The sequence below is a fragment of the Zonotrichia albicollis genome, chromosome Z, assembly GCF_047830755.1.
Source record: "Zonotrichia albicollis isolate bZonAlb1 chromosome Z, bZonAlb1.hap1, whole genome shotgun sequence".
NCBI classification, from domain to species: Eukaryota; Metazoa; Chordata; class Aves; order Passeriformes; family Passerellidae; genus Zonotrichia; species Zonotrichia albicollis.
Genome location: NC_133860.1, coordinates 24,856,801 through 24,882,002, shown reverse-complemented (window position 1 = coordinate 24,882,002; position 25,202 = coordinate 24,856,801). Strand labels below are relative to the sequence as shown.

Below are 25,202 nucleotides of genomic sequence, written 5' to 3'. Positions count from 1 at the left end.
GTCAGCAGGTTATATACAACCACGAACAGAGACAAGACACGCAAAATCAGTGCTGTGAGCTGTTTATTTCAAACATCAGTCTCAGTACATTGTTAGGACAATAGAGACAAAAGATGTGAACAGCTCACTGATTCAAATAGAATGCTAAAGAAATATAACATTACAGCATAGCATAAAGCCATCTCAGTTCAAGTTTCAGCTAACCACACATAGAGCAACAACATATTGACAATAATTCTATCTAATCATGTGAAACACACGTAACTGTAGTTAACACAATAGAGACTTACTCTCTAACACAATGGCTTGTTTATGAAAGATAAAGCACAGACTCATTCATATTGACCTTCTAAAGATGTACATTAAATAAACTTGTTACAACCAAAAAGGGCAAATCACAGAGGCTTGTTGTTCTATTTCTCACATCTGCGCAACAGCTTAGAAAACTTTGTGCTGCTTTAGCAATGTTCACAAATCTGCTGTCTGAGGCCTGTCTTTTTTACCATTTTCTCAAAACCCTCTAATTTTATAGATCCCAACACCTTACCTGTTACAGAAGGCAAGAGAGGGAATGAGCGAGTAGCTGTGCGAGTGCGTATCTTCTGGTTGAGGTTAAACCACCACATGAAGAAAAAATTTGGGAGTTTTTTGTGAAGTAAAAAGAACAGATCACATTACATTTCCGGAGTTGCCTTTAAAAGTTAGTCTTTCCTCTTTGCTTTAATTTCAATCCACATTTCTATCAGATTCTAGGGAAGAGAAAAGAAAAATCCCTTATAGATAATTACAGGACAAAATTCATTTAAAGATACTTTACAAAAAAAAAATAGTGTTTGTTTCAAAAATCAAAACAAAATCACAGTTTCATATTTCTGTTAGAAGAATTCTGGTAGAAAAACATTTCTAGTTGTCTACTATGTCTAATTCACTACTGACTTCAATGGGGATTTTTTTTTTACTTCATAACTGCTATTTATTCTATCTGTATGCATATGCTTTAAAGTGGAAAACAAAAAGATGATAGCATAAATAGGAAAAGTTTTTATTAAATTGAATGTTTCTATTTTCTACTGAAACTATCAACTACAGTGCATAATCCATGCCAATTTCATCTGTCTTATTGCTTATTTTACACTATTGGTTATAAGATTTCCTAATACTCACAAAACCCCTCTTTTAACATTTGATAATAATCACATTCTACATAATCTACCAAGAATGTTTGTGTCAGCCATCATTCTGCCTACTAATAGCCTGCTTTTATCCCACAAGGTACTGTGAAGACCAGGAGAAACAGAGGATCACTAATGAACATTATTTACTGTATTTGTTGAATGTAGACTATGTTTGCAAAGTTAGAATGATGAAAAGAACATGTTTGTAAAACGGAAGGTAATGATATCTTCCTATTGAGTACTAACACATTATGGAGATCGAAGTGATTTACTCTTCCATATGATATGTCATTGTCTGCAGATGCAGAACAAATGCATCCACTTTTCTGCTGAGGGAGATCTTTTGTCTTACAGGAAACAATACCATTGTTCTGGTATAATCCAAAATTCATTGTTTCCTGACTTATTGTCAGCAAGTCAGTGCATTATTCCAGAATTTTTATTTTCTTTGGGTTTTGTTTAATACAATGCATTTAGATGTCTGTTATCTAATGTTTTGTTTATAAAAATATGACAGTAGATGTCTGCTATTATTGAAAAACCTCTGAGAAGTTTTTAGGGCGTTCTCAGATTGGTTGTGTACTTAGAGAATATTTGCTATTTTAAAGCTACTTTTTCCTCTGTGCAACCTCCTTTGAATACAAATGTCACTAGAACAAGGCTGATGCATTGATTTTGACATATCCGTTTTCTTTGGCACACTTAAATTTTTCAGGGGTTATCCAGTTTCGTAACCCTGAATCCTGATATAGCAAACGTGAGGAAACAGTGCAACTGGTCTCTTGCAAATATACTTGTAACACGCTGCAAACTTCCTATACCCTCTACCCCATTAACAGTACGGTATCACATTTTCAATTCATAGGGAACAAATTCACAGATTCACAGTATCATTAGAGTGAAACCTGGAAGTGCAAAGAAAACTTCATTTGTGGGAACCAAAGAGAGCTTAGAGTCTCTACTTGCTCTTGCTAACAAACAGGTTTAGTTATGAGTAGGAAAGGAAGGAAGGAAGCTTTGTAAATTAATATAGGCAGGCTCCTCTAAATTTTGGTTCCCTTTTCAGCACCAAAAATACTGGGAAACAATTGTTCATTCTCAAAGACAATGTATGTCAGGTTTCTCCTAACTTTCTGACAATACTCTGGTCTCTCTTTTCTTTTAATTACGTGTAACAGAGCTAGAATCTAGACTTTCTAGTACACTAGAAAGTGTACTAGAAAGTCTAGATTCTTCATAACTGTAGCAGAAAATGGACTAATCTTATATACTTGAAGAAATTTGGAGGAAAAAAGGGATGAAATTTCAAAGCAGCTATAAATCCTGTAGTGCCAAATTTACTAGCCCTAGTAAATTTACTAGTGTAAAGGCTGAAATTGACAGCTGCACAAATGTAGAATGTGAGCCAATCATGTGGGTAAGAGTTTCCTAGAGCACCATGTGAGTTCATAGTTTTTTGCAAAGCTGACCTCATGAGTCATGTAAGATAATTAAAAAAAAAAAAAAAAAGAAAAACAAAACCATGCAATATAATTTATAAAACAAACATAAAACCCCACAGGTTCAGCAAAAAGAAACAAGATTTGAGAACAATAAATGGTATTTTCCTTCTATACTTCAGTAGTGAGGTATTTGGGCATTTAGAGGGTATTGTTTGCACCGTGCTTCAGTTTAGATATGGATTAATAAGGATGAAAGATTCAGAGATGTTAGAAGGTCAAGACAGTGTGATCTACAGGGGAAGCTTGAGCAGCTGCAGGAAAAGAAAAATAAAGGGGGATAAAATTTGTAAAGGCTTTTCTTAACAGGAAATTGAAAACCTGTTCTACCTGTCCAAGATGAATAGCAATTCACTGCAGAAAAGATTTAGGTTAACAAAAAGGGATAAATGGGTGAACAATGATGACAATAAGGAACCAGAACAGATTTCCTGGTACTGTTGTAGTGTTTCCTTCACTGGAGGTCCTTAGGACTAAGTTAAGCAAACCTTTGTTAGACATATTGAAGGTGTGATTAACATGGCTTTAAGCACACAATAAGCCTAGGTGACATGTTACTCAAGGTGATTACAAGGCTCTGTGGTTCTTTGAAAAAATGACTAATTTGTAGTGAAAATGTTGCTTGGAATTAAAAATTGAAGGATTTTACAAAGAAACTTTCAGAACAAATAATCTTCACATCTTCATAATTATCCCTATTTATTCCTTCAGCCACATGATACATTGGTTATCATTTCATGACTACCTTCCACCCTCTTAGGCATGGGATTTTTCTTTTCAGCATAGACAAAAGAAGGCAAAACTATTCAGTATGGCTTCATATTGGACCCTGAATTTGAAAAATATCCTGACAAATATATTTTTTCCTTCCCCATTGTGACTGTAGTACCACAAGGCAGATACTCCAGCCATTAAATTTTCATTATTCAGTTTCCATTTGCACGGTTTAGGTGCTGAGACTAACATGTACATTTTGAGTAGAATATTCATGTTCTAGAAACAAAAGGAGTACTGGGTGGTCAGACCCATTTCAGCAGTTTCATGGTCTATCAGAACCTGCTTTAAAATGCTTTAAAAAATACAGGATAATACAGTATGTTTTGAAGTGTAGGGACCTGATTAGAAAATTGCCTATTTGTGGCATTGTGAGGTCCCCAAGACAAGGTGATTATATTATATATTACATTACATTACATTATATACTGAAGAAAGAGAAAGGATACATCAGAAGGCTAAACAAGAATGGTGATAAAAACTCATGACAGACTCAGAGCGTCTGACACAGCTGGCTGTGATTGGTCATTAAATTAAAACAATCACATGCTGGGTAAACAATTCTCTAAATTGTTTACATCCCAAAGCAGCAAAATGGGGAGAAGCTGAAGCTTCCTAGAGAAGAAATCCTGGCAAAGGGATTTTTCAGAAAATATCACAGTGACATCTGTTGACATTCTTCATTATATAAAGACATATAAGTATCTATGTCATTGTACCAGGAAGCATTTATGCAGTTCAGTGGAAGTAAAGACCTGAAATAATCTTTGAATTAACCATTGTGTGTTTTGTGTTTGGATCATGAAACACAACGGTTAATTCAAACTTGCTGCTTGTTTCTGCAGAGAAGGAAAACCAAGAACACCATTGATTTTCACAAAGATGGACTGGTCCATGAAATTACAGAAAGGACTCCTTGAGCCTTATGGAGCCTTGTGAAAGAGATATAAAATGTATTGATCTTGTCAGGGAAGTGTGATTTGACTGAAGGAAATATGAAAATGTTGTCCCCACCCTCCCCCTACATGGGGCTGAAATCATGTTTCCACCAATTTTTTTTTGGAAGTTTCTGGTAATAGCAAAATGTTGATAGGGCTCAGAGGGACTATTTGTTAGCTCCATCTCACAACATTCCCTCAAGATTTTTTAAAAGATTGAACATTATGCAGAGCTTGTCTGTTCTACAAGATTAAAAAGATGGAAATGCATAGACAAAGAGTGTCCCAAGTCTGTCCCCAGAAGGGCCAGGCTTTCTGTACTCCTCTTGCAACTATTCCATAGGTAATCCTTCATATGATATTCTTCCATAAATTTACTATTGAAAAAAAATACTCTAGTCTAGAATAAAGTATGTCTGAGTTTCATAGGTTTCCAGACACTCCTTTAAGGAAATATGAATTATTTGACTGCCTACTCTTTTGCTGGGTACCTTATTATTGCAGGAATATGACTAAAATAATTGACAATAAAAGTATAAGATAGAAATACTGACAATGTGATGACACACATTGTCATCATACATACATGCATATTATTTTGGGATGCCTGTAAATTACAGATAGAAGGTTAATTTCATTACATACTAGAAATATTTCAAAGAATTTCATGGCAGCAATTAGGTAGCACTGCAAATTGCAGTGGTCAAATCATGCCATAGATGAGACGGCCTATCTGACATGAAACTTTCTGAGGAAAAAAGTTATCGAGTTAATTCTGATACAAAACTGGAAATCAAAGAGCACTAGAAATTCCAGTTAATAGCAAAAACAATTAGTTCAACTGAGTATTGAACCTATGTCTCTGCAAGGTTTGTGTAATCATGGCAGTCATGCCAACACCAAACACAGCCTTTCCATAATATTTCTTTTAACTTAAAATTGCCAAAGACTAAACTTAGTTCCATAAAATTAACAATTTATTTATATATCCTGGTTTAATTTGATCATAATAGGTATTACAAACTACAAATTACAAACTTTCTTAGAAGATTTCCTAAATTATGGTTTTAATGTACCATTTTTCAATTGTAGAACTGGGTTAGACTTTGAGCTGTAACAAAATGGCATGCACATCGTGGTAAACAAAAGGCAAAAAAAGGAGGTGCGCAAAAACGATGTGGTGCAAAATTACTCAAGTTGTGGCAAAGAATATGGGTTGATTGTTTTTGCAATTTCTCTATGTGCCACAAGATGGCATCAATTAATTTTTAATGGACAGAGACTCTCAGCTAAAGAACTACTTTTGTAGTCCACGGGTTTGGGAAAAGTGCTAAAACGCAGAAGTTGTATGTTTTTTTCTAAGAAAATGCAAAAGCTCTCAAAATACATTCTATGTTTACAAATCTAATGGGAAGAAAAATTTTAGTTAAATAAAATGTTTGGAGAGCTCTGTATGTAAACTAATTCTCAAAATGTGAGCAGAGGAACCTGATGTTGAAATTTATCAGACTTATACTGATTCAATAACATGTACTGCCCTAGCAGATAAGTTACTAGATATGGCTAAATATTCAAAGGGAAATGTGGAGCAGAAAGGATCATTGTAACTTACTATTTTGCTCCACAGAAAGTCCATCACAATTTTCAAAAAGTGGTTTTAATTAAGGAGTTTGAATTTGGTTCCAGATTTTCTGAAGCTGTGTGTTTGGAACTCTAAACTTTGTATTAAAAAAGTTCCTCTGGTTTGTCGTAACTGTATTCTTCCTTCACAATTTCTTTAAGTGGGTCATTCTTAGCTTTCAAAGACCAGGAGCAAGAGATATAAAGGAAAGCTTTTGAAAATAACATCTGTCCCAAAGGCCATTTCTCTAAAGGGTATATTTAAAAAGCAGGAATCATCCTGTAAGCATGTAAGTAAGAAATAGCAAGAAAACAGTTAAAAGCTGAAGAAGAAGGAAGTAAATGCAAAGAAAAAAAGCAAAGAAGTCTTGGAGGAACAGAAACTGTTTCCATTGTTTTAAATAATTGTATTCATATTTCAGAGTTTATCCAGACCTTGGGACTTGGGATTTCACTCTCATAACACCCAAGTTGTACTTTCCAAACTGTTGCAAAACATTACCAGGAACTGACTGTCCATGGCAGGTCTTTATTCAGCCTACAAATATGTAACAGAGAAACTATAATCTGTAACTGAGAAGTAAGATGCAGAATCATTACTCTCAGTCTAAAAGAGAATCCTCTAAAAATATCCTTATAAACTTTAAGGAGCATATTTTGGGGGATGGGAAGGACTGTTATTGCTAATAATGAAAGCAGACATCCGATGCCTGTTTTCAGAACAGTCTATGCCATCTCATGAATATCCTTTAAAATTGCTAGAGCTTTTACAATGACATAATTTTAGGATGCTCTGCTTCTCTTCTCCTTATCTGTGTGGGACAGTGACTCTGGCTTTTTCATTCTGTCAACTTCGCTAATGGAGACTGAACACATCTCATATAACAGCCAGGATTTCTTTGGTGGATTAGAACTTGACGGGGCTCTTGGACTGTTACCAAATATCTGAGAGCTCTTAATTGTCTTACATCTTCCTAGACAAAACTAGGAATTACCAAGAATTGCACCATGCTCCTTATAGATGTTTTCATTGTTTACAGGTATAATTTTTCATCATTATTATCATCATCATTGTTGTCATTGTAATTGTTGTGGTTATCGTTGTTGTTGTTACTGGTAAAATTATTGTATGCCTTTGTTTAATCTCAGGTTAAGCCTACAACAGCATGAATGACTGCAAACTGGCTCCAGTTTAAGAAACCTGTAGTTTTGAACTCCAGCACCACCCCTTGCATTGGATATTACAGATTAAACACAGGAAAGACTTCAAATAATAGATATATCTGCTGCACAGTATCTCAGAAGAAGCCCTCAAAATCATTATCCTGGATAAGAGGATAAAATAGCTCATGCTGCAAAAGGGGAATATTTATGGCTGATTCTTTGGATATCTACTGAGGAAAAAAAGGCTCAGCATGAGAAGCAGGAGAAAAGAACAAAACCTAGGAGTTGACAGAAGATTCAGAAGGTTTTTGATGCCAGTAACTAACTAACTGTGTAATTTTCCCATGAACTAATGGACATACCTTCTATATTTAGACAACCTTATATACTAAATGCCTATACAGAATTACATTTATTAACTGAGTATTCAGGCACTTACAAATATCTCTGCATGAGTAAGCAAGTGTATCTCTTACAATTATTTATATCTTTGCAAACATATAACTGCAGCATCTCACCACTGGAATTTATGTTTCTTTCAGCAAGTGAAAGGGGATTCTAAGTGAAAATCAGAGCTAGAACAAGAGATGGAAATTGATGGCTGATGATGTCCTGGATTCATCTGGGAGAGAGTTAGTTTCTTCTCAGTAGCTGGTGTTTTAGTTTCAGTATGACAGTAATGTTAATTACGTACTGATGTTTTGGCTGTTGTTAAGTAGTGCTAACACTGTCTCATTATCTGCCAGTGAGGAGCTAGCTGCACATGGAGCCAGGGAGAGCAGCCAGGACAGGTGACATGAACTGGCCAAAGGGATATTCCAGTCATAAAATATCATGCCCAGTATACAAAATGGGGGAGTTACCCAGAAGAGAGGTGATATAAGGACTTGAAGAGGGCAGTTCCCTGTCTCAAAAGTCCACAGAAGGAGCTTTGCATAAGATAAGCCACCAGAAGAAATTTTAAGATAAGGAATTTGCAAGAGGAACGTGCTAATTCCAGGCCTGGAGGAGGTGAGGTCTGGTTAGCACATCCTGGTTAATGCATACAGACAAATATTCCCATTCTGGCAAGCTGTGGTAAAGGAAGTAAATGCTCATATATATATATATATATATCACCTCAAGTTGTGGGAACAGCATGGACCACTACCCCATGGATTCCCAGAACTTGTACTATATAAAGGTGGTACCCTCAGAAGAACAGCTCTGAGACCCCCAACACCAAAACCCTGGGGTGAAAAGGGACCAACAGTGGTGATTATCTTTCGCTGATCTCTCTCTCTCTTCCCTGCATCAGTTTTTTTTTAGTTTTTCAATCTCTCTAACTCAAATTCACTGTTAATTAAGACTGTATTATTGACTTCAGCACATGATCTCATTTTCTCCTTAATTCATGTAGAGGCATCTTTCACTAATCCATTCATAACACACTGATGGAGATTCAGAGATGGGCTGCACATCAGTGGGTGACGTGCAATTGTATTGTGCATTGCTTGGTGTTTGTTTTTTCTGGTGGTTTTTTGTTTGGTTGGTTTTTAATGAGCATTACTCTTATATTTTACTTTATTTCAATTTTTAAACCCTTGTTAATCTCAATTTTCCTCCCCATTCCACTGTGTGCTGCTTAGCTGCCAGCTGGGCTCAAACACACAGCAGACATTTATACCTAATTTTTGAATGGAAAACATCTCCTTCAGCTGTGCATCTGTTCTGAAATAAATCAGTGTTAAAGATTGTGTAACTGGGTTTTCTGTTTAGAAATATTTTTCCTTGATCTTTAATGGTATAGCATTTTATGACTAGCATAAGATTTAGAGTAAGTAGGATAATTTATAATACAAATAAAACTATTTTTGACTAGTGGCTCACAACAATTTATTATTACTTAGATCGTGTGGTGTTCTGTACCACCAAATCTGCAATAAATATTGTGTTAGCTGGTTTATTTAACATGACAAGGACATAACAGTCAGTTTCAGTCCCAGTGGAAACAGGAAAGATAATAATATATATTTTAATCAGATCCTTGGCAGAATGCAATGCTTTTGTTCTGTATAGGCGAGTGAGATTGAGAATTTGCTGTTCTGTTGGATAGAAATTCTTGTTGGATTTTGTTCTTGTCCTTCTGAAGTTGGCGAAAGTATTTCCAAAGTGTTTGGTAGAACAAGGATTGGGTTTGCGGTAATAGTAAAGTGTGACATAGATAGTATTTTGATGTACAGAGACTGCTGCTTTGAATTACAGGATCACTCATGGAGTTGGGCTTGAAAATAGGACAGACGCAACATTTAACCTTTGCAGTCCATGCAATATTTTATTTAGGGATAATGTAATTATCATTCTTTCCTGTCGCAGGATAACAGTCTTCTGCTGTTGGATGAAAGCCAAGAAAGACAAACAGTTAATGAACATAAACACTGAGATGCAAATGTTTCCAAAGAGTGGACACTTGTCCTTGGGATATAACTTCATTTCAATTGTTTCTGTCAGAGAAGGTAGTTAGAAAATGAAATCATTGAACATGGCTACATCACAGTGACAATTATTTTTTACTGCTAACCAGACTATGCCTACAGGAAGGAAATACCTCCATGTAGTATTTGCTGCAAAGAGAGGCTTCTCGGCTTAAAATAGCAGTAAAAGGTTCTGACACTTGACCTGAAGATAGCCTGAATGCTACCTATACATCCTATTAAGATTCCAGAGCCTGTTCTCTATGGAATTTAACAGTTTGCTAAATATTTGTGTGTTTTCATATGATTTATAGCTGTTTCTATTGTAATGTCTCTACTGAAACCAATATCTTCATTTTATTCATAGATAAGCTGGTATTCAAGAATCTGGGCATTAGCTATAGATAATATTACTAATTGTCTTGTTTGAATTATTAAGTTTTAGAGCTGCCATAAGAGATAGCTCTTTATAGGCATATAAAGAACTGGGATAAAGAAGGCAGAAGTAGTTTGGTCTGCTGATCTGTTCCTACCAATAAAATTATTCTCCTAAAGCATATGAATAAAAAAATTGGGTATCTACCTCTCTTAGTCTTTCTACAAAAATCACTGAATCTTCATATTTTCTGTACATGTCAGTGACAATAAACTGGCATTAAACAATCCTTTAAAAGGACTGAAACAGAAAGACTTTAATACGGCTGTAAGGGAAACACACACTGCCTCACTAGGAAAAATCTGAGAAGAGGGTTTGCAAGACTGTGGAACAATCTCCCTATGGAAACGATCTTGCTTTATTTACTTCATATGATCTCTGATAAAAATATCTGTGTGAAACTAGCATTTTGGAAAATGTGCTTGCCATTTGATTATTAATTCAGTGTGAGTTCTGCATTCTGTGGTGGGCCTAGGTTCACGTCTTTAGTATTTAAGATGTACCAATCACAATTTTAATGATAAGCAGTAAATTATAGGAACTGAAAATGGGACTTTCCTGGTTTTTACTCATTTGCATTGCATTAACTGTTCCTACTGCCAGAAATTCATGTGTAACATGAACAAAGCTTCATTTTTAAATTTTTACTTCAAATAAACCTATGCTTAATTAATGCATGTCATTCAAGTTGAAAGTACTGAAACTGTTTCTAATAGCTTTCAAAATAACTTTGCAGCCTTCTTCTTTTAGAAGTCTTATAAATTTAGAAAATTTCAGTATTTGGAAGGAAAAAACAAAATAAATGGAGGTAATATTTTCTGTTCTTATTGATGATAACTTTAAAAGACACAACAAAATTTCCAGAAATCTACTAGCCTTGATTTTTCACTTGCACTCTGACTTCTTCCATCATACTGACAGTACAAAAGCCCTTTAAAATTGAAATAACCCACTGGCTGAAGAGGTTCTTTATGTAAATGAAAATCAGGTTCAGTGAGCAGAAAGAACGCTGAGGAAAGTTAATGCTGTAGTGAAGAAATTAAAACACATTCTCCTGAAATATATGCTAATTGCATAGTGGAGAGAAAGTTCAAATGAGACCCTGAATCTCAATGCACAGAGAGTCAAACACGAACACAGGAAAGGTATTTCTGCACACGTTACTCTAAAATGGATGAGTACTTCCCTGGTTCCTGCCCACATCTATTGATTTTACAGTTGCAGACTTTTTTGTTGGTGTTTGTATTGTTTTTTGTTTGTTTGTTGTGGGGTTTTTGTTTGTTTGTTTGTTTGGGGGTGGTTGGTTTTTTATGTTTTTTTGTTCCATACTTTATACGGTGATTTTTCGTTTCACAGAAGATCAAAATCTTGTTCTAAATTATGTCTGAAAAAGCTAGAACTACCATCCTAAGAGTAATCAACTCATTGAGGCACTGAGTGCATTCCTGACTGCGATAATCACATAACTGTAGCGTACCAGACAAACTAACCAAGGAAACTCATAGTAAATTCAAGATGACTTCTTTTTTCTTTTATGGAAATTCAGACCATAAAGCAAGAAGCAAGTGTTATTATTTGTCTCTGTATTCACTGACTTTTGGGTTAAAAATGCAGTTCGGGATTAACAAGAATGCATCATGAACTTTGTCAAGAGACTAAAGATTAATCAGCAAGTGTCCAAGAAAGATCCATGTGAAAACAAGCACAAATTTCAGGAATTTCTTGGGAAACTATTATAGTCAGGCAAATGACTTCATTTGTTGCAAATAAAGTCAGCTGTCTTACATCTGAATTTGAATTGTCCTTTTCACTTTAGCAGATATGTTTCAAATATTAAAAGGAAGTAATATTAGGCAGTAATTAAATATTATCAATAGCTGTTGGAGAAACCAGGAATACTACAAAACTCAGATATCCTGATGTAAGTCAAAACAATCAGTATTTATTAACATGCTTGGTTTGTTTTGGCTTGGTGTTTTTTTCTTTTATAACAGCATGAAAATATAACATCAACCTCTATAAAGTCTCTGGAAACAGACAGAAAAGCCTTGCTGAACTATGGTTTGGCAAGTCTTGGCTTTTCAGATAAGTGAAAATTGTTAATGGAAGTTTGATTTCTGCTATGTGATTTAGCTGCTTGTATTCAAATACATGTGTGATTGGCAGAAGGTTTATCTAGGATCATAGCACAGACATTCAGAATGGTTTATTTAGGAAAAAATGCAAATAATTTAAAAAAGTAAATGTACAATATCTTCCTAGCAATAGCATTTGGTATTTCTGGAAAAGCCTTGGACTCTGCTCTCTGCTTGTGAAAAGAAATTATAGAAAGAATTCTTCTGGAGGCTTATGGTATGCTTTTCCAACAGGCAACAAATTTTATTTCTAATTTGTTTTTATCATCTCCTTGGTGAAGTTAAGCATGTGATAAGCTACACATTATTTGCCAGGAGTTACATCCTTGCAGTTGAAAATGAAATTTGGCTGTATGAAAATAGTAATTTAGCAAAATAAGACTGTAATAAAAGGAGTGTTTCAGGATTACAATTTCTTATCTTACAGAAATACTACCTTTACATACACTTGTACAGAAAGATTACTTAAGGTTAATAAGCAGTTCAAAGAAAAATATCACCTTAATCACCAGAAACTTCCCTGATCAGACAGGTGCTTTAAAAAGTAATGCAACATAATATAAAGTATTGGTTTATGTGGTGTTTTGAGGGAGCTTGTAAATCCCTACTGCCAGTCCTGGCTGACACTAAAAAACTGGAACTCTCACCCAGGAAAGGAGAGACCAGACAAACTGCGTTCATTGACTGAGCAACCAGGTGAACTTGAAAATGAAGCTCTGTGCTATGCAATACATTTGTTGATGTGATACTGAAATCCACATTTGTGTAAGAACATACTCTTGTGATTCTATATCTTTATTGTGAACTCTATGATACTTACTGAACTGGGAAGAAAACCTCTCTCAGTAATTCAGGAATGAGAATATTGTATTTCACTCCCAATTTGAATCAAGCAGACTACAAATGAAGTTAGTTATAAAACTGTAATTGTCCCGTCAGTGACAGGTGAAAGTGATGATCTTAGTATTTCTCCTTTCAAGTTCATTAAGATTTAACACAGTGAAGATTTAACACAGTGAATGACAACATACTCATTAAGAAACAGAGGAGTTTGGCAGATTTAATCCAAAGAGAAGAGTTTGCAGCCATTAAGATTTTTGTAGAAAATGCAGCAACCCAAATCCCCAGAGAAACCTTATATTGAGATTTGCTCTCTCTGCTGGGTTATTAACAAATGTATGAGGCTGGTGCAAATGAGTCATGCAAGCTGCAGTAGATTTCTTTTTTCTTAAATGTCTCATTACAGTATGTGTCAATATGGCAATGCTGCAACTGCTAGGCTATAGAGATATAAGCAGACAGTAACATCTGAATTTCAGCAGTAACTTTTAAATCTCTAAAGGTTAATCAGTGTTTTCCACACAGAAATTAAATAGAATCTGAAAAACATGTTTTATTGCAATGTAAAATGTTTCATTATGCAAAACTCAATATCCAGAAGATGATTGTTCAAACAGAACAATGTCCATTTTTTAGTCTCTCCAGGATGAATATTAAAAAAATATGTTGTGATTGCCCACAAAACACTCACTTTACTCAAACTGAACTTTCTTTGAGATGTCTGCATTTTCAAAAAGGATGGCATTTTGTTCACACAATTTATAAATCTTTAAATAATCTTTTCAACATCAAGTAAAACTGAAACACAACTCTTTCAAAGAATGGTTTTAGCATCCTCTGAGAAGGGGACATATGTAGGAAATATATGGAATGAAACATGTAACACCTACTTGTATCAGGAAGGTTAAGCCACAGAATTTTCTTAAAATGTCAATGTCATACAAAGCAGTCATAGAGAGTCTGCTGCACTGTGGAGCACTACATGATACTATACATCAAGAGCTATTTTTTTTTTTTTATCTAGAGGATAGATTAGGCTATGACTAACTTTACAAATATCAAGAAGAAAGAATAATTTTGCTATGCTGGCTGGAACAGTATACCACATATATTTAATATGTTTTCTTAATCCTCTTAAGAATCATGAGAATTGCAAGGGATCAAAACATGACTCTCTCCAATTCTTATTTATATATACATAACTACATTTTACAGATTTTTCTGATAGAGCATTTAGGATAAATTTAAACATAAAACATTAGTTAGCAGTTTTTGTGGAGGCATGACAGTACTGCAGAAATAATCAGAATCTGGAAATTACAGAAAATCCTAAATTCTAAAAATTTACTTGTCAGTTTAAAAAATTTGAAAGCACTGGAACTGTAACTAAAAGCATGAGAATTCAAATGTAAATAATGGTTAAATTGTGTCAATTTTAATATTTGAAAAGTACAACTCCACTCATGGAGGAAAGAAAGAAGTAGGAACTGGAGGAAAATTTTTCCATATATACATTATTTATTAAGATCAATTTAATAAACGCTACAAGTAAAACTAATAATTAGCTGAGAATTATTGCATTTTGAATTCTCTTTCCAGTGCAGATATTTTTACCACAATAAATCCAAGGAAAAGAAAAGTACTATGACTTTAAATTAATTTATGTTGAGCACAGTGGGTACCAGAGTCAATTCATGTTGCCATGACAACAGACACTGAAAATTTAAACATCCAGTGACAGGCTGAGTTCCCTGTAAAGAAGCTGCTCTGCATAAAAATGATATACTTGTAAAACATTAAACAGATCTACATACAATCTGTTTATGTTAAGCAGACAACTTAATTATAGCTTTTAAAGAACATAACTATTTAGGCACTAAGTTTATTACTTCAGTTTAAATTTCTCTGAGATTTAAAGAGTAACCTGAAGACCAATAAGTAAAAAGATGAAGTAGCCAATTAAGAGGGACTCTTGAAGGAAGATTCCTTTTTATTTTTTTTAGGAATGCAATTGCATTATCTATCATATATATTTGAGTAAATTGCCTCTGCAAATACATCATCCCTCCACACAAAATTAAGGCTGTAGGTTGTTCTTTGCATATTCTTTACAAGAAAGCATTTGAAAGCCTCATAATGCATAAATATTTCTCAGAAAGTTCTTTAACAACTTACAGAATTACTGGATTTGAGAATGAATATGTTGTGCTTGCACTCAGCAAATTTTTTATAAACCAGTGTCATGTATTGTAAATGCAGAAGAATTTGTTGCACCCAGGAAAAAATGTTTCAAGTCATAGACATAAATCAAGCGCTGGGAAAAGCATTTTATTGTCAACTGGTCAAACTATCCAAAAAAAGATACAGAAGATGTAGACACGGAGTGAAACTACCCACCCCCCCCATGATTTATACTCTGAGAAATCACAATTTAGCTCTACATGGAGCAGAAAACACTGCTTTAGATCTGTTGAGCAGAATTCCTTTCACAACAACATACTTTAATGGCTGTCATCAGTTTTTTAAAAATAACTAATTGGCAATAATTCTAAGAAGATTTAATTAACTATTCCTACTTCATGGTGTATTTAATTTATACATTGACGACATGAAAACCATTGTCAAGGTTTATTTCTAAGTTTAATTTCCTGCTTAGTATTCCTCAAATTACTCTCCTTATCTCCTGACACTCCCAGTCTTCTACCATCTGTGAGACTGCACAGGAAGTTCAGACGATTGAAAAATCCATCCTGTAGAATTCCAAACAGTTACAAAAACAATGATATTATCTTTGTCAATATTGGCTTGTTAATATGTTCACAAATGGACCCCTTGAATGCCACCTTAGTCATTGCTGAAGCACAGCGTCTGTATGAACACTGGCAGTCACTGTTGACCCTCAGTGCACTACCAGATTCTGCAACCTCCTTCCACCCATCCATCCCCTCTCTGGGTTTGTGCATTTGTGCTCATGACTGCTCCGACAAAGCACAGTTGTGCTTCCAAGTTGCTGAGCACAGCTGCAGAGCAGAAAGTGTGAGAAGCCCCATGGGACACTCTCTGCTTCTCCTGGGAACCGCATAATGTTCTGGATAAAGTCCGGCTTGAGCTCTCCTGCAGGTAACCCTGTGATCTTGTGTCTGGTCATGCATGTCCCTGCACTCAGCTGTGACCCATCCTGGACTGACATCATTATCCTCGTGTAATGGTCCTGCTGGGTGCCCCTGGCTGCTGCCACTGCTCCCTGCTGTCCCCTATCCCCCAACACTGTGGGGCTGCATCCTGTCTTCCTGCCTGCTCCACTGCCACCCCCAGCTTCAGCAGCACCCTCCTGTCTCACTTGCTAAACTGCTGATCTGAGTTTTTACTGGGGAAATTTCCTGCCTTGTTTAAAGCAGGAAACACTATTGTTTATTTACACAGGATTTTGTAGCTGCATAAGGAAGAAATGAAACATGAACAAAACAATTGCACAGTTACTAGATCCAGTTATCCAGCTGCATCATATACATGCCAGGACATGCTTAGCCCAAGTGCCTTCCTAATGCCCATGAAGGACTCCAGGTGCTGTGCCCAGTAGCAGCACAGCTACACCCACACCTCCAAAATTACAAACCCAGAATAAGTGGCCTTCCCAGCTGTAACAGAGATTTGGATCTTGCAACCTCTTTCACCAGTCAGTCAACTATTTATCTTCTTCCCTGCACAATGTAGAGAACATTTTTGAGGCAAGGCCTTTTCTTTTACTTTACCATGCTACTGTTGATACAATATGGTGGGTGTTTTTCAATAATTAGTCCCTACTTACGCATCCAGGATCAGTGAGTAACTGCTTACCTCTTTTCAGGGCTTTCAGTAGACAGCCCCTTAAAAGAGAGCTTCTCACAGAGAGCAGCGTTGTGTGTTTGCAGTGATCTTTTTTGAATGCATTGAAAAGATGAGAAAATGGGAACATTTCGCCAGGAAAACAGGGCAGCTCTGGGCAGAAGCCAAAAGTAAGGCAGCAAATTGCCTAGAGTAGAAAAACATCTGGCATCCTTCAGTGCGCCCGCTGACGTGGAGATCAAGACTGGTAGAGTGCCTGGGGGAACATGAAAGGCAAAGTAGAGCAACCCTTCACAGAAACAGATGATCTAATTGTGTTCTAGGAAATAGACCAGAAACAGTAGTGGAAATAGCCTCCATTTCCTACCATTCTATTCAGCAGTTCCTTCTCCTTTGTCTTCTGTCTTCTGTCTTCCTTCCATGACCACTGTAGGTGACCTCTGTCCACTCTGACCCATCTCCAGAAATTAAATGCTGTATTTGGCACCACTGAGAAGCCTCCAGATAAGGACACATCTTCATCACCTCTAACATGCTGCAGAGAGGAAATTGACAGCACAGAATATTCCAGCCTAATCTTACCAAACAATCGTCTTGTTTCCCACAAAATGAAAGATTAACTTTACAAACCATTGATGCATCTGTTTTGCCCAGGGCATGGATGAGTGGCTCTGCTGGACCTGAGTGCTCTTACAGCCCTAACTAGGAGCAAAGGGCACCATGGGCAGCCCTGGGCTTTGGGCACGCCCCCCAGGAATGGGGACACCTGTGGAGAGGCCCAGGTCAGTGGGGCCCATTGATCAGCAGGGCAGGGCTGTGGGGAGCCAGACAAAGTCCTTGCGGCAGCATTGCTGGGGCAGAGTTTGTCAGTTCTGAGACTGAGATGGAGTCCTGGGCTGAGGACAGGTGACAAGAGCCTCAAGGGGGCCAGGCAGGGACAGTCAGGGCTTTCAGTGCCCATGGTGATGACTTAAGTTTTTAGGCTTTTATGTTTTTTCAGATCCTGTATTGCATTAGTGTATAACTCTGAACTCCATCTAGAGTATTAGCAAGCTCTCTTCATTTTTGTCAGACATAACAATCCTTCCAGACCTGAGAACCAATGACACCTTCTGCCTCAGGCCCTGGAAAGTATAAACAAAAGTGCATCCGGTGGAAAGCAAACCAGGAGAATATGACTTCATTACCTGAAGCTCTAATTGGACAATTAACCTCTGATATGCAAAGAGACCAAACTTATATCTGTTCGAGCAGCTCACAACTGTCATCCATCTGGGGTATAGCCTCTGAGAGGATTTTGCACTGCCCAAGGTATATCTATTGAAGGCCTTTAATAAATATCTTCTTTTTTCTTTTAACTCTGTTTAGCCTCTGTTCTAGGTAGCCACTCAGGCATTCTGAGGCATCAGTGGCATAAGTGACTCATATAGCCTGTCGTAGCAGAGGAAAATGTTCAGCCATTATCATTGCTGTTACCTTCTTGCAAGGAAAAGCAAGGCTGGTCAATGAATTTTACATCAGCTTTTGCTTATATTTAAATAGAACTGTTTTTTCATTACCCTTTCAAATATACTTAAGGAAAATTTTTGTAATTCAAGTTATAATGTCCTCAGGAAAAAAAAAAATCCGGCTTCTCCTTCTCTAGAGGTACAACAGCTGATAAATATGAAGTTTTGTTTTCATATAGGTCATGACTGAAATTTCTTTCAGCGTTTGCTGTGCCAAAAATCTAGGCTCCCAATGCTTTCTATTTTTTAATTACACTACAAACTTTGCTATATAACTTTCTAGATAGTGTAGGTGATTTCATTTTCTCTAGCAAGCTCACACTTTTCTGTGTCTTAAAAAAATTAGCTAAGTCAATAAATTAACATAGAAATTCTTCTTTTGCTTTCAGATTATGAACAAGACTGCCTTTTCCTATGAGAGTAACTTATGACATTAAATATCTCACAATAACATTAGATGGCACACAAAGAACAGCAGGGATGAATTTTTAATGAGATAAAGAGATGAGTTGAGTAATGTGGTAATGAAAATTGCATCTCAGAAATGAAACATCCAAACATCTATCAGCTGTTCTTACTGTATATTTTCAAGGCTTATTTAGGAACAGTAATGCAAATAAGTCTTCTCTTATAATAAGTTCATTAATTTTTAAGACTGTAAGAGATTTTGAGGCCCTTCCGGCTGTTTTAATCACCAATTTTTTTTAATACTTCTAGTTCAAATTCTGCTGGAATTGCTGAGTAAACCACAAAGTTTAATTGATAAAACTGGGAAGTGGATAGGGTAGTGGTGATGGTCTTATGTATTTAAGATTCTTCAGCATAAATCAGCACAAGCACATGAATTCAAGTCATTATAAAATTAGCTCCATCACTTTCAAGTGGTATGCATTTTTTTCTTCTGACATCCTAAGAGTTTCATATTTTCTGCCATATAAGAAAGAAACAAGTCCTTGGGATGACTAAGAGATGAAACAGCTTTGGTGATTCACCCTAGCTCAAGAATGAGTGTGCACAAACATAATAAAAAAAGTATTTACTCAGTACAGATTTGGAGATCTACTTAACAGCAACAGAAGTATACCACTCAAGGCAGGCCTGCATCAAATAATAATAGCACTGCCTATTTTTTTCCCCTTTCCTATGACTGAAAGCAATGTGCATTATTTATTAAATACTTCTTCTCTACAGAAATGCAGCCACTTCAGGGACATACTTGTAATTATGTCTTTTGCAATATTTTGAGAAGTAAAGGCATTTTCAGTGGAATGAAAAGCAAATAGTACAAAAGATGGCAATAGCTTTAGAATATATAAAGATATTTTCACAATATTTTTAAATTGTTTTAATAGATGGTGTGTTTTTCTGAGAGTAAAGTGATGTATTTTCTCAAAATCAAATGTAAACTACAGTAAGGAAGATTTTGGAGAAGCATTTCCATTTTTATAGACAATCAAAGATCATATCTCTTTATTTTACTGTTTTGCTTGATGCTACCCTGGCAGCACTGCAGACATCTATAGAGGAATCTGAGACAGAATTCTGAAATTATTTTATTAAGACATGGAAGATGGCATCAAAAATTCACTTTCAAATTTTGTTATCTTTGAACTAAAATACCTCATCAACAGAGACTTCCTTTGTGGTCATGTCTTACACTATATACAGTGCTGCACTTTAACCTATGACTACGAGCAAATGCCTAAGATAAAGGCATTTCTTAATCAGCCTGAAACTTGCAATTAAGACAAGAATGATACTCCCTCCCCCACTTTTCCCAAGGCTTTATCCACGGCATCTGAGGTACTCCCAGCGCTTGCAGGTGGCATATTTTTTTCTAGGATGTTGTTAAAACCAGCTAGTGGCATAGACTGTTGCCACAGGATAATTCAAAGTACTTCTGAGCAGTGTTTGTTAAATGTCAGGATGCTGATGTCAAAGTGCAGAGACTGATGGCATTATAATGTTCAACTGAATTTTTGGATCACTAAGATGAAGAATGCATGTCACTACTGAAATGGTGAATGAGCATTTACTATAGGGAACCATGCAGAACTTAACACTCATACTGTTGTATGAGTACACAGAACTTTGTAATATGTCCTTGTCATTTTGGAAGCTTGTCTCTTTGTGAAAATTTAGGGCCTCTTCTGATTTTCTAAAATGTATTTCTGTTCTACTATAAACTTTGATAGGGTGCTAAAACTGAAATAAATGGTATGAACAAATCAACAGACATTAAATGAGTAAGCAGTGGTAGTCAGTCCTCAAAAAATCCTGACTTGTCCAATATGCACCTGACAATGAATGTTCATCCACTCTGTTTGTCTACTTAGGCATGCATGTATGTACAACAGAGCAGGCAGAAAAACAGTGTTAAACAAAACAAACTAAACCAACATCTATTACTTTATCAGAGAGTGGCAGCATTTCAAGTACAGATCTTGAAGTTCTCTGCTACAGTGATAAATGTCACTGGCATAAAACGTTTGTCAATTTTATTAGTTTATGCAGAGGTAATGCATTCCAGAGGAAAGAGTTTGGCTGGTATACTGGAGAAGTATACTAAATAGCGTCCAAAGTGTTTTTGATGGAGAGGACATCAGAAGCATATTTAAAAGGCACTAAGGCTTCTACCATTTGAGCTAATATGATAGAGTAACGTAACAGTGATCCTTATAGAGTGGACAGGATCTGTGTTATAGAGACATAGTGAAAAATTTTGCTCATGAGATAGAAAATACTAAATGCAAGTTTTGCATGTGCAAGAATGAATGAATAAAACAGAACTGAGACTAGAAATCTTCCAAAATCACTGTTAATTTATTGTGACTGTATTAAAAACCAACTTTATAATCTAGATTTTTTTTTGATTTTTACTTGTCAGAGTGGAAGGAGATACTAGTTGAAGATACCGTCAGCGTGCCATGAGTAATGGGAATGCAGCAATTTTGAGCTGTCCACATGTTAGCTTGTCAAAAGAAGAATTAAGTAGAAAACAAGGTCTAGAACACAAATTTTTCATTTCCCCTCCACAAAAAATGTTGAAGGCAGTTCTCCTAGCTAAGCTAAACTTTTTAATAGCTTACCCAGAAAGAAAACTTGAGGTGATTAAGTTGAAAACTAACTCCAAGCATTATGGAAGCCTTTAGCAAGTTATATGTATTAATGCTAATTCAGATAGATCTCTAGAAGCTTCAGCTACAACTAGACATTAGAATAAAATTCCACTGTAGGTTCAGATCTTTTTAGATACATGTCAGAATGACAATATTGAGTCTTAAAACAGAAATACCAGAAATGCCAGAAGAAATGTAGCGGTGAAGATAGATACAGACATAGAAGTCTCAAAGGCTTTTTTCCATATTAGACATCCCAAAGATATGCCACAACATATATCATCCTTGTATTGATGAACCACCTCTCCAGGCTGCAAGATAATTCACTTTCCATACTTTATTATCAATAAGGAACTGAGGTGTTCAGAGTTAGATGTGAATAAGGTTTCAAGCTGGAGCTTAATGTCCTGACTCAAGGCCAAATTGTGCTAGCGTTCATATTCAGGGATATAAATCGGATAAGTACTTCTCAGACGGAATCAATTAAAAATTATAACCATTTGAAACAATGGAAATGTCACAGTATCTGCCAATTCTGCTGCATTGTATCCCTACACTTGGAACAGCTCCAAAATTAAAAGCTCACGGACAGAACTTTGGCTCCAACTCAGCAAAACACAGCAAGAACATACTTCTTAACCATGACCTGATCCTGGAAATGAGGTTCTGACAAAATCCCCTCATTGGCTTTCTATCTGTCAGTCAGCTGAAATATTATGTTGCTTTGGATCTATAACCTTTAGAGGTTATAGATTATGAATTACAAATAATTATCATAACAATTTATGCTATGACATTAACTGCACGTATAATATGTTAAGAACACCTTATAACAAAGAAAACTTAAAGAAATGTGTACAATAGAAAGCTTGTATTTTAGCTTGTAGTATAATAATGATGCTATTTTCAAATTGCTTTGGTTTATCCCAGACTTCCTTTAGAGCATATAATGGGCACTTATATTTTGTCTATATTTGTGGCTACCATTTCAGAAAAATGGATGGAATTCATGCTGTTATATTTAAAGACTCATTTGGATGTGGGAAAATAACAGTCCATTGCTCCAGGCACAATCTTGATATATTAATGATCTGTGGGAGTGCTAGTTTAAGATCTGGAATACATTTTTCACCTCCAAACTCAAGAAAAAACAAAGAATGTTAGAACTGATGTTTAAATTAGTTCATTATCTATTTGTGTCTTTAGTCTTGAAGATTTGTCCTTGATTGAATTTTAGTTTTATATATCGTTTAAAAGCTCGTGATTTTGATTTACTCTTCAAGTAGTATACAGTTTATCCCACAAAAGAGATGAAGTATTATTGTGTTTCATAGATGCACTAGTTGCATAGTCTCAAGCATCACTGCTATGGAAAGTAAGCAGAAAAAAAAATAATGCAGGAGACAGGAGTCAATTATATTCTCAAGGGCAAGAAAAAGGAATTATGATAGATGCATGGTGCTTTCCTCAAAGTAATACAAAGAAAAATGCTCTTGTAGAACAATAGAAAAAAAGAAATTTTGAACATGTAGAATTTTAAATTTGGGCTTCCATAGAGAACAAATTATACTAAAAGTGGAAGATTAAATACAAAATAAAGAATTTACATGGCAGGGAGCTGTGCTGGTTAGGAAGTGGACAATTTCATTTCTCCGCAAGAATGAAGATCTAGCATGAATTTATTTGCTGCCTGCTGTTTTCTCTTCTTTTCTGAATCACTGTTTACTATATAAAGTCACACCTCACATTCTTTGATTGTTAATTTTAGCGGGGTTTTTTTTCATGGCACCATGTGTAGAAATAAACTTATTCTGCTATTGGAATATGAATCCCAATATAACCAATTAGATTGTGCCTGGGTCAGTGTGACCCTCGCTGCTGAGCCAAAGGCGGCTTCTGTGGTGTTTTACCCCAGAGATACCTTGGCTGCTGGAGATTGCAGCGGGGCACTGGTGCAAGTCCAGGCTTGTCAGGGACTCCGTTTACCTCAGGAGAGAGAGCTTCTGGCGATGGTGAAGAGAAGAAAGGAGAGGATTCTGCTGGAGGGTTGCCAGATGTTTATTCCATGGGTACAGAGCTCTGAACCGGGGCAACTGCTGCCACCAGAAATACCGGCCGCATGGTCTCATTAACCTCTTAAGCTCCGGGACAGGATAAGGCGAGGGGACAGGTGAGCTACCAACCAGGTGAAAGGGGCAGGGTCTCAAGGGACTAGGGACACCTATCCAATGTCCCCCAGGCCTGAGGGACCAATCACACGACACCTTGCTGGTATGTTAGCCTGATTGACAGGGCACACTCAGCAAGGGGTGAGGGGGAAGGGAGAAGGTATAGGCACACCTGGGAAGGGACCCAAAAGTTTAAAACAGGATGTTGCAACACACCGCAACATTCTGCATGTAATACATAAGCATATTATTTTAGTCTTCAAGATCACTAGGGCTATTTCAAGTTTGAAACAACATTATTCCAATATTTTATTTCCAGTCAATCATTTAACTACATTTTAATAAGGTATCCAAGCCATAATCCAACATTACTTTTCCATAACTCCTACTTTCTTCAGTTGATGCCTTGGATTTCTGATGAATGAATTAACTCCTAAAGAAAAACAGGAAAATTACTCTTACTCAGTAAGAATAACTCTTACTCTTACGCAGTAAGAATAATCTCCATTAACCTAGTAGGGCTAATTTTAGGATGTGAATGAAGAAAACCAATAGGACCGGATCATGTTTATTGGACAGAACCACAGAGACACTTTGAAGGCTTTGGAAAGGCTTCAGAAATATTTGGAGAATACTGATCACTAAGGAAAAGGGGTTTCAGGTGGTATTCACCACGAGAGCCAGAACTTTTGGACTGTATACTCAACAGACAATAATGTAACTGTTTTGGAGCACTTAAAGGAAGATCTATAAGCATAGATTACATTTTGTCAGTATAGAGTGACCTCTCGTTCTAAACCGAAGTGGCCCAAATCTGCTTACATGCAGATTTCATTATTTCAATAACTAAACTAAATATAGAAACGTATATATAAATCACAATGAATTCTCAACAAATAAAGTGGGAAATTACTTATGATAAATCATAAATCTAAACTAATTAGTAGGTGTAGTATACTAATTATTATATTGGGTTTCATAAACAAAAAGTTACCTAAAGACTGTTGTAATGGCAGCAGTTTACATATCAGCTCATACGGTACCACAGAATTTATTCTATTCCTGAAACAGTAGAAGAAAGTGAGCCTATGTATACAGAATATGATCCTATATTATTGAAAGGTTCTTGTAAATTCTGCCTTTTTGTCACTAAATAGCTCAATGCAGCCCAAACAGTGGAAAGGCTGGTCATCAAATAGGTCAGATAAAAATTTGTCATCATGTGAGGATAATTTTTTCATACAAGTCATATCTCAGAGATTTTTATCACTGCCTGGAGACTTTAGTTAATTTTTCTAGAGCACTAGACATAAAATTATAGCTTTCCTTACACTGTTCTAACTTAAACAGGATGTGACAAAATTTCCACTACCTCAAGGAGGTCTCAGTCAGTCCTGCTATTAGTAATGTCAGAGAAAAAATATTGTGTTCAACCTTCTCAAACCCCATCTCCCTCTCAGCAGTAACGGAAAAGGCCCTGCTTATAAGCATCCATTTTCCTGCCTTGCATCTGAAATCAACAGTTTGGAGGTGGGAGATGCTGATAGT

General features: G+C 36.1%; 1 protein-coding gene across 5 annotated transcripts in view; it reads right to left on the bottom strand.

The window, feature by feature from the left end:
- LOC141726996 (uncharacterized) overlaps positions 1-25,202 on the bottom strand; it is a 67,107-nt gene that overhangs the window by 4,480 nt on the left and 37,425 nt on the right. For 2 of the 5 annotated variants that reach the window (XR_012577970.1, XR_012577971.1), the window contains exons 2-4: positions 17,227-17,394; positions 16,872-17,115; positions 548-749 (exon numbers count right to left, since the gene is read on the bottom strand). Coding sequence is in view for 1 of the 5 variants with exons in the window: in XM_074532184.1 (XP_074388285.1) it covers positions 743-749 (7 nt within the window). In the remaining 4 variants the exon portion in view is untranslated. Of the gene's footprint in view, positions 1-46; positions 750-10,420; positions 15,785-16,871; positions 17,116-17,226; positions 17,395-25,202 lie in introns of those variants that run through there. The other 3 variants (XR_012577969.1, XR_012577972.1, XM_074532184.1) reach the window with 3 other exon arrangements.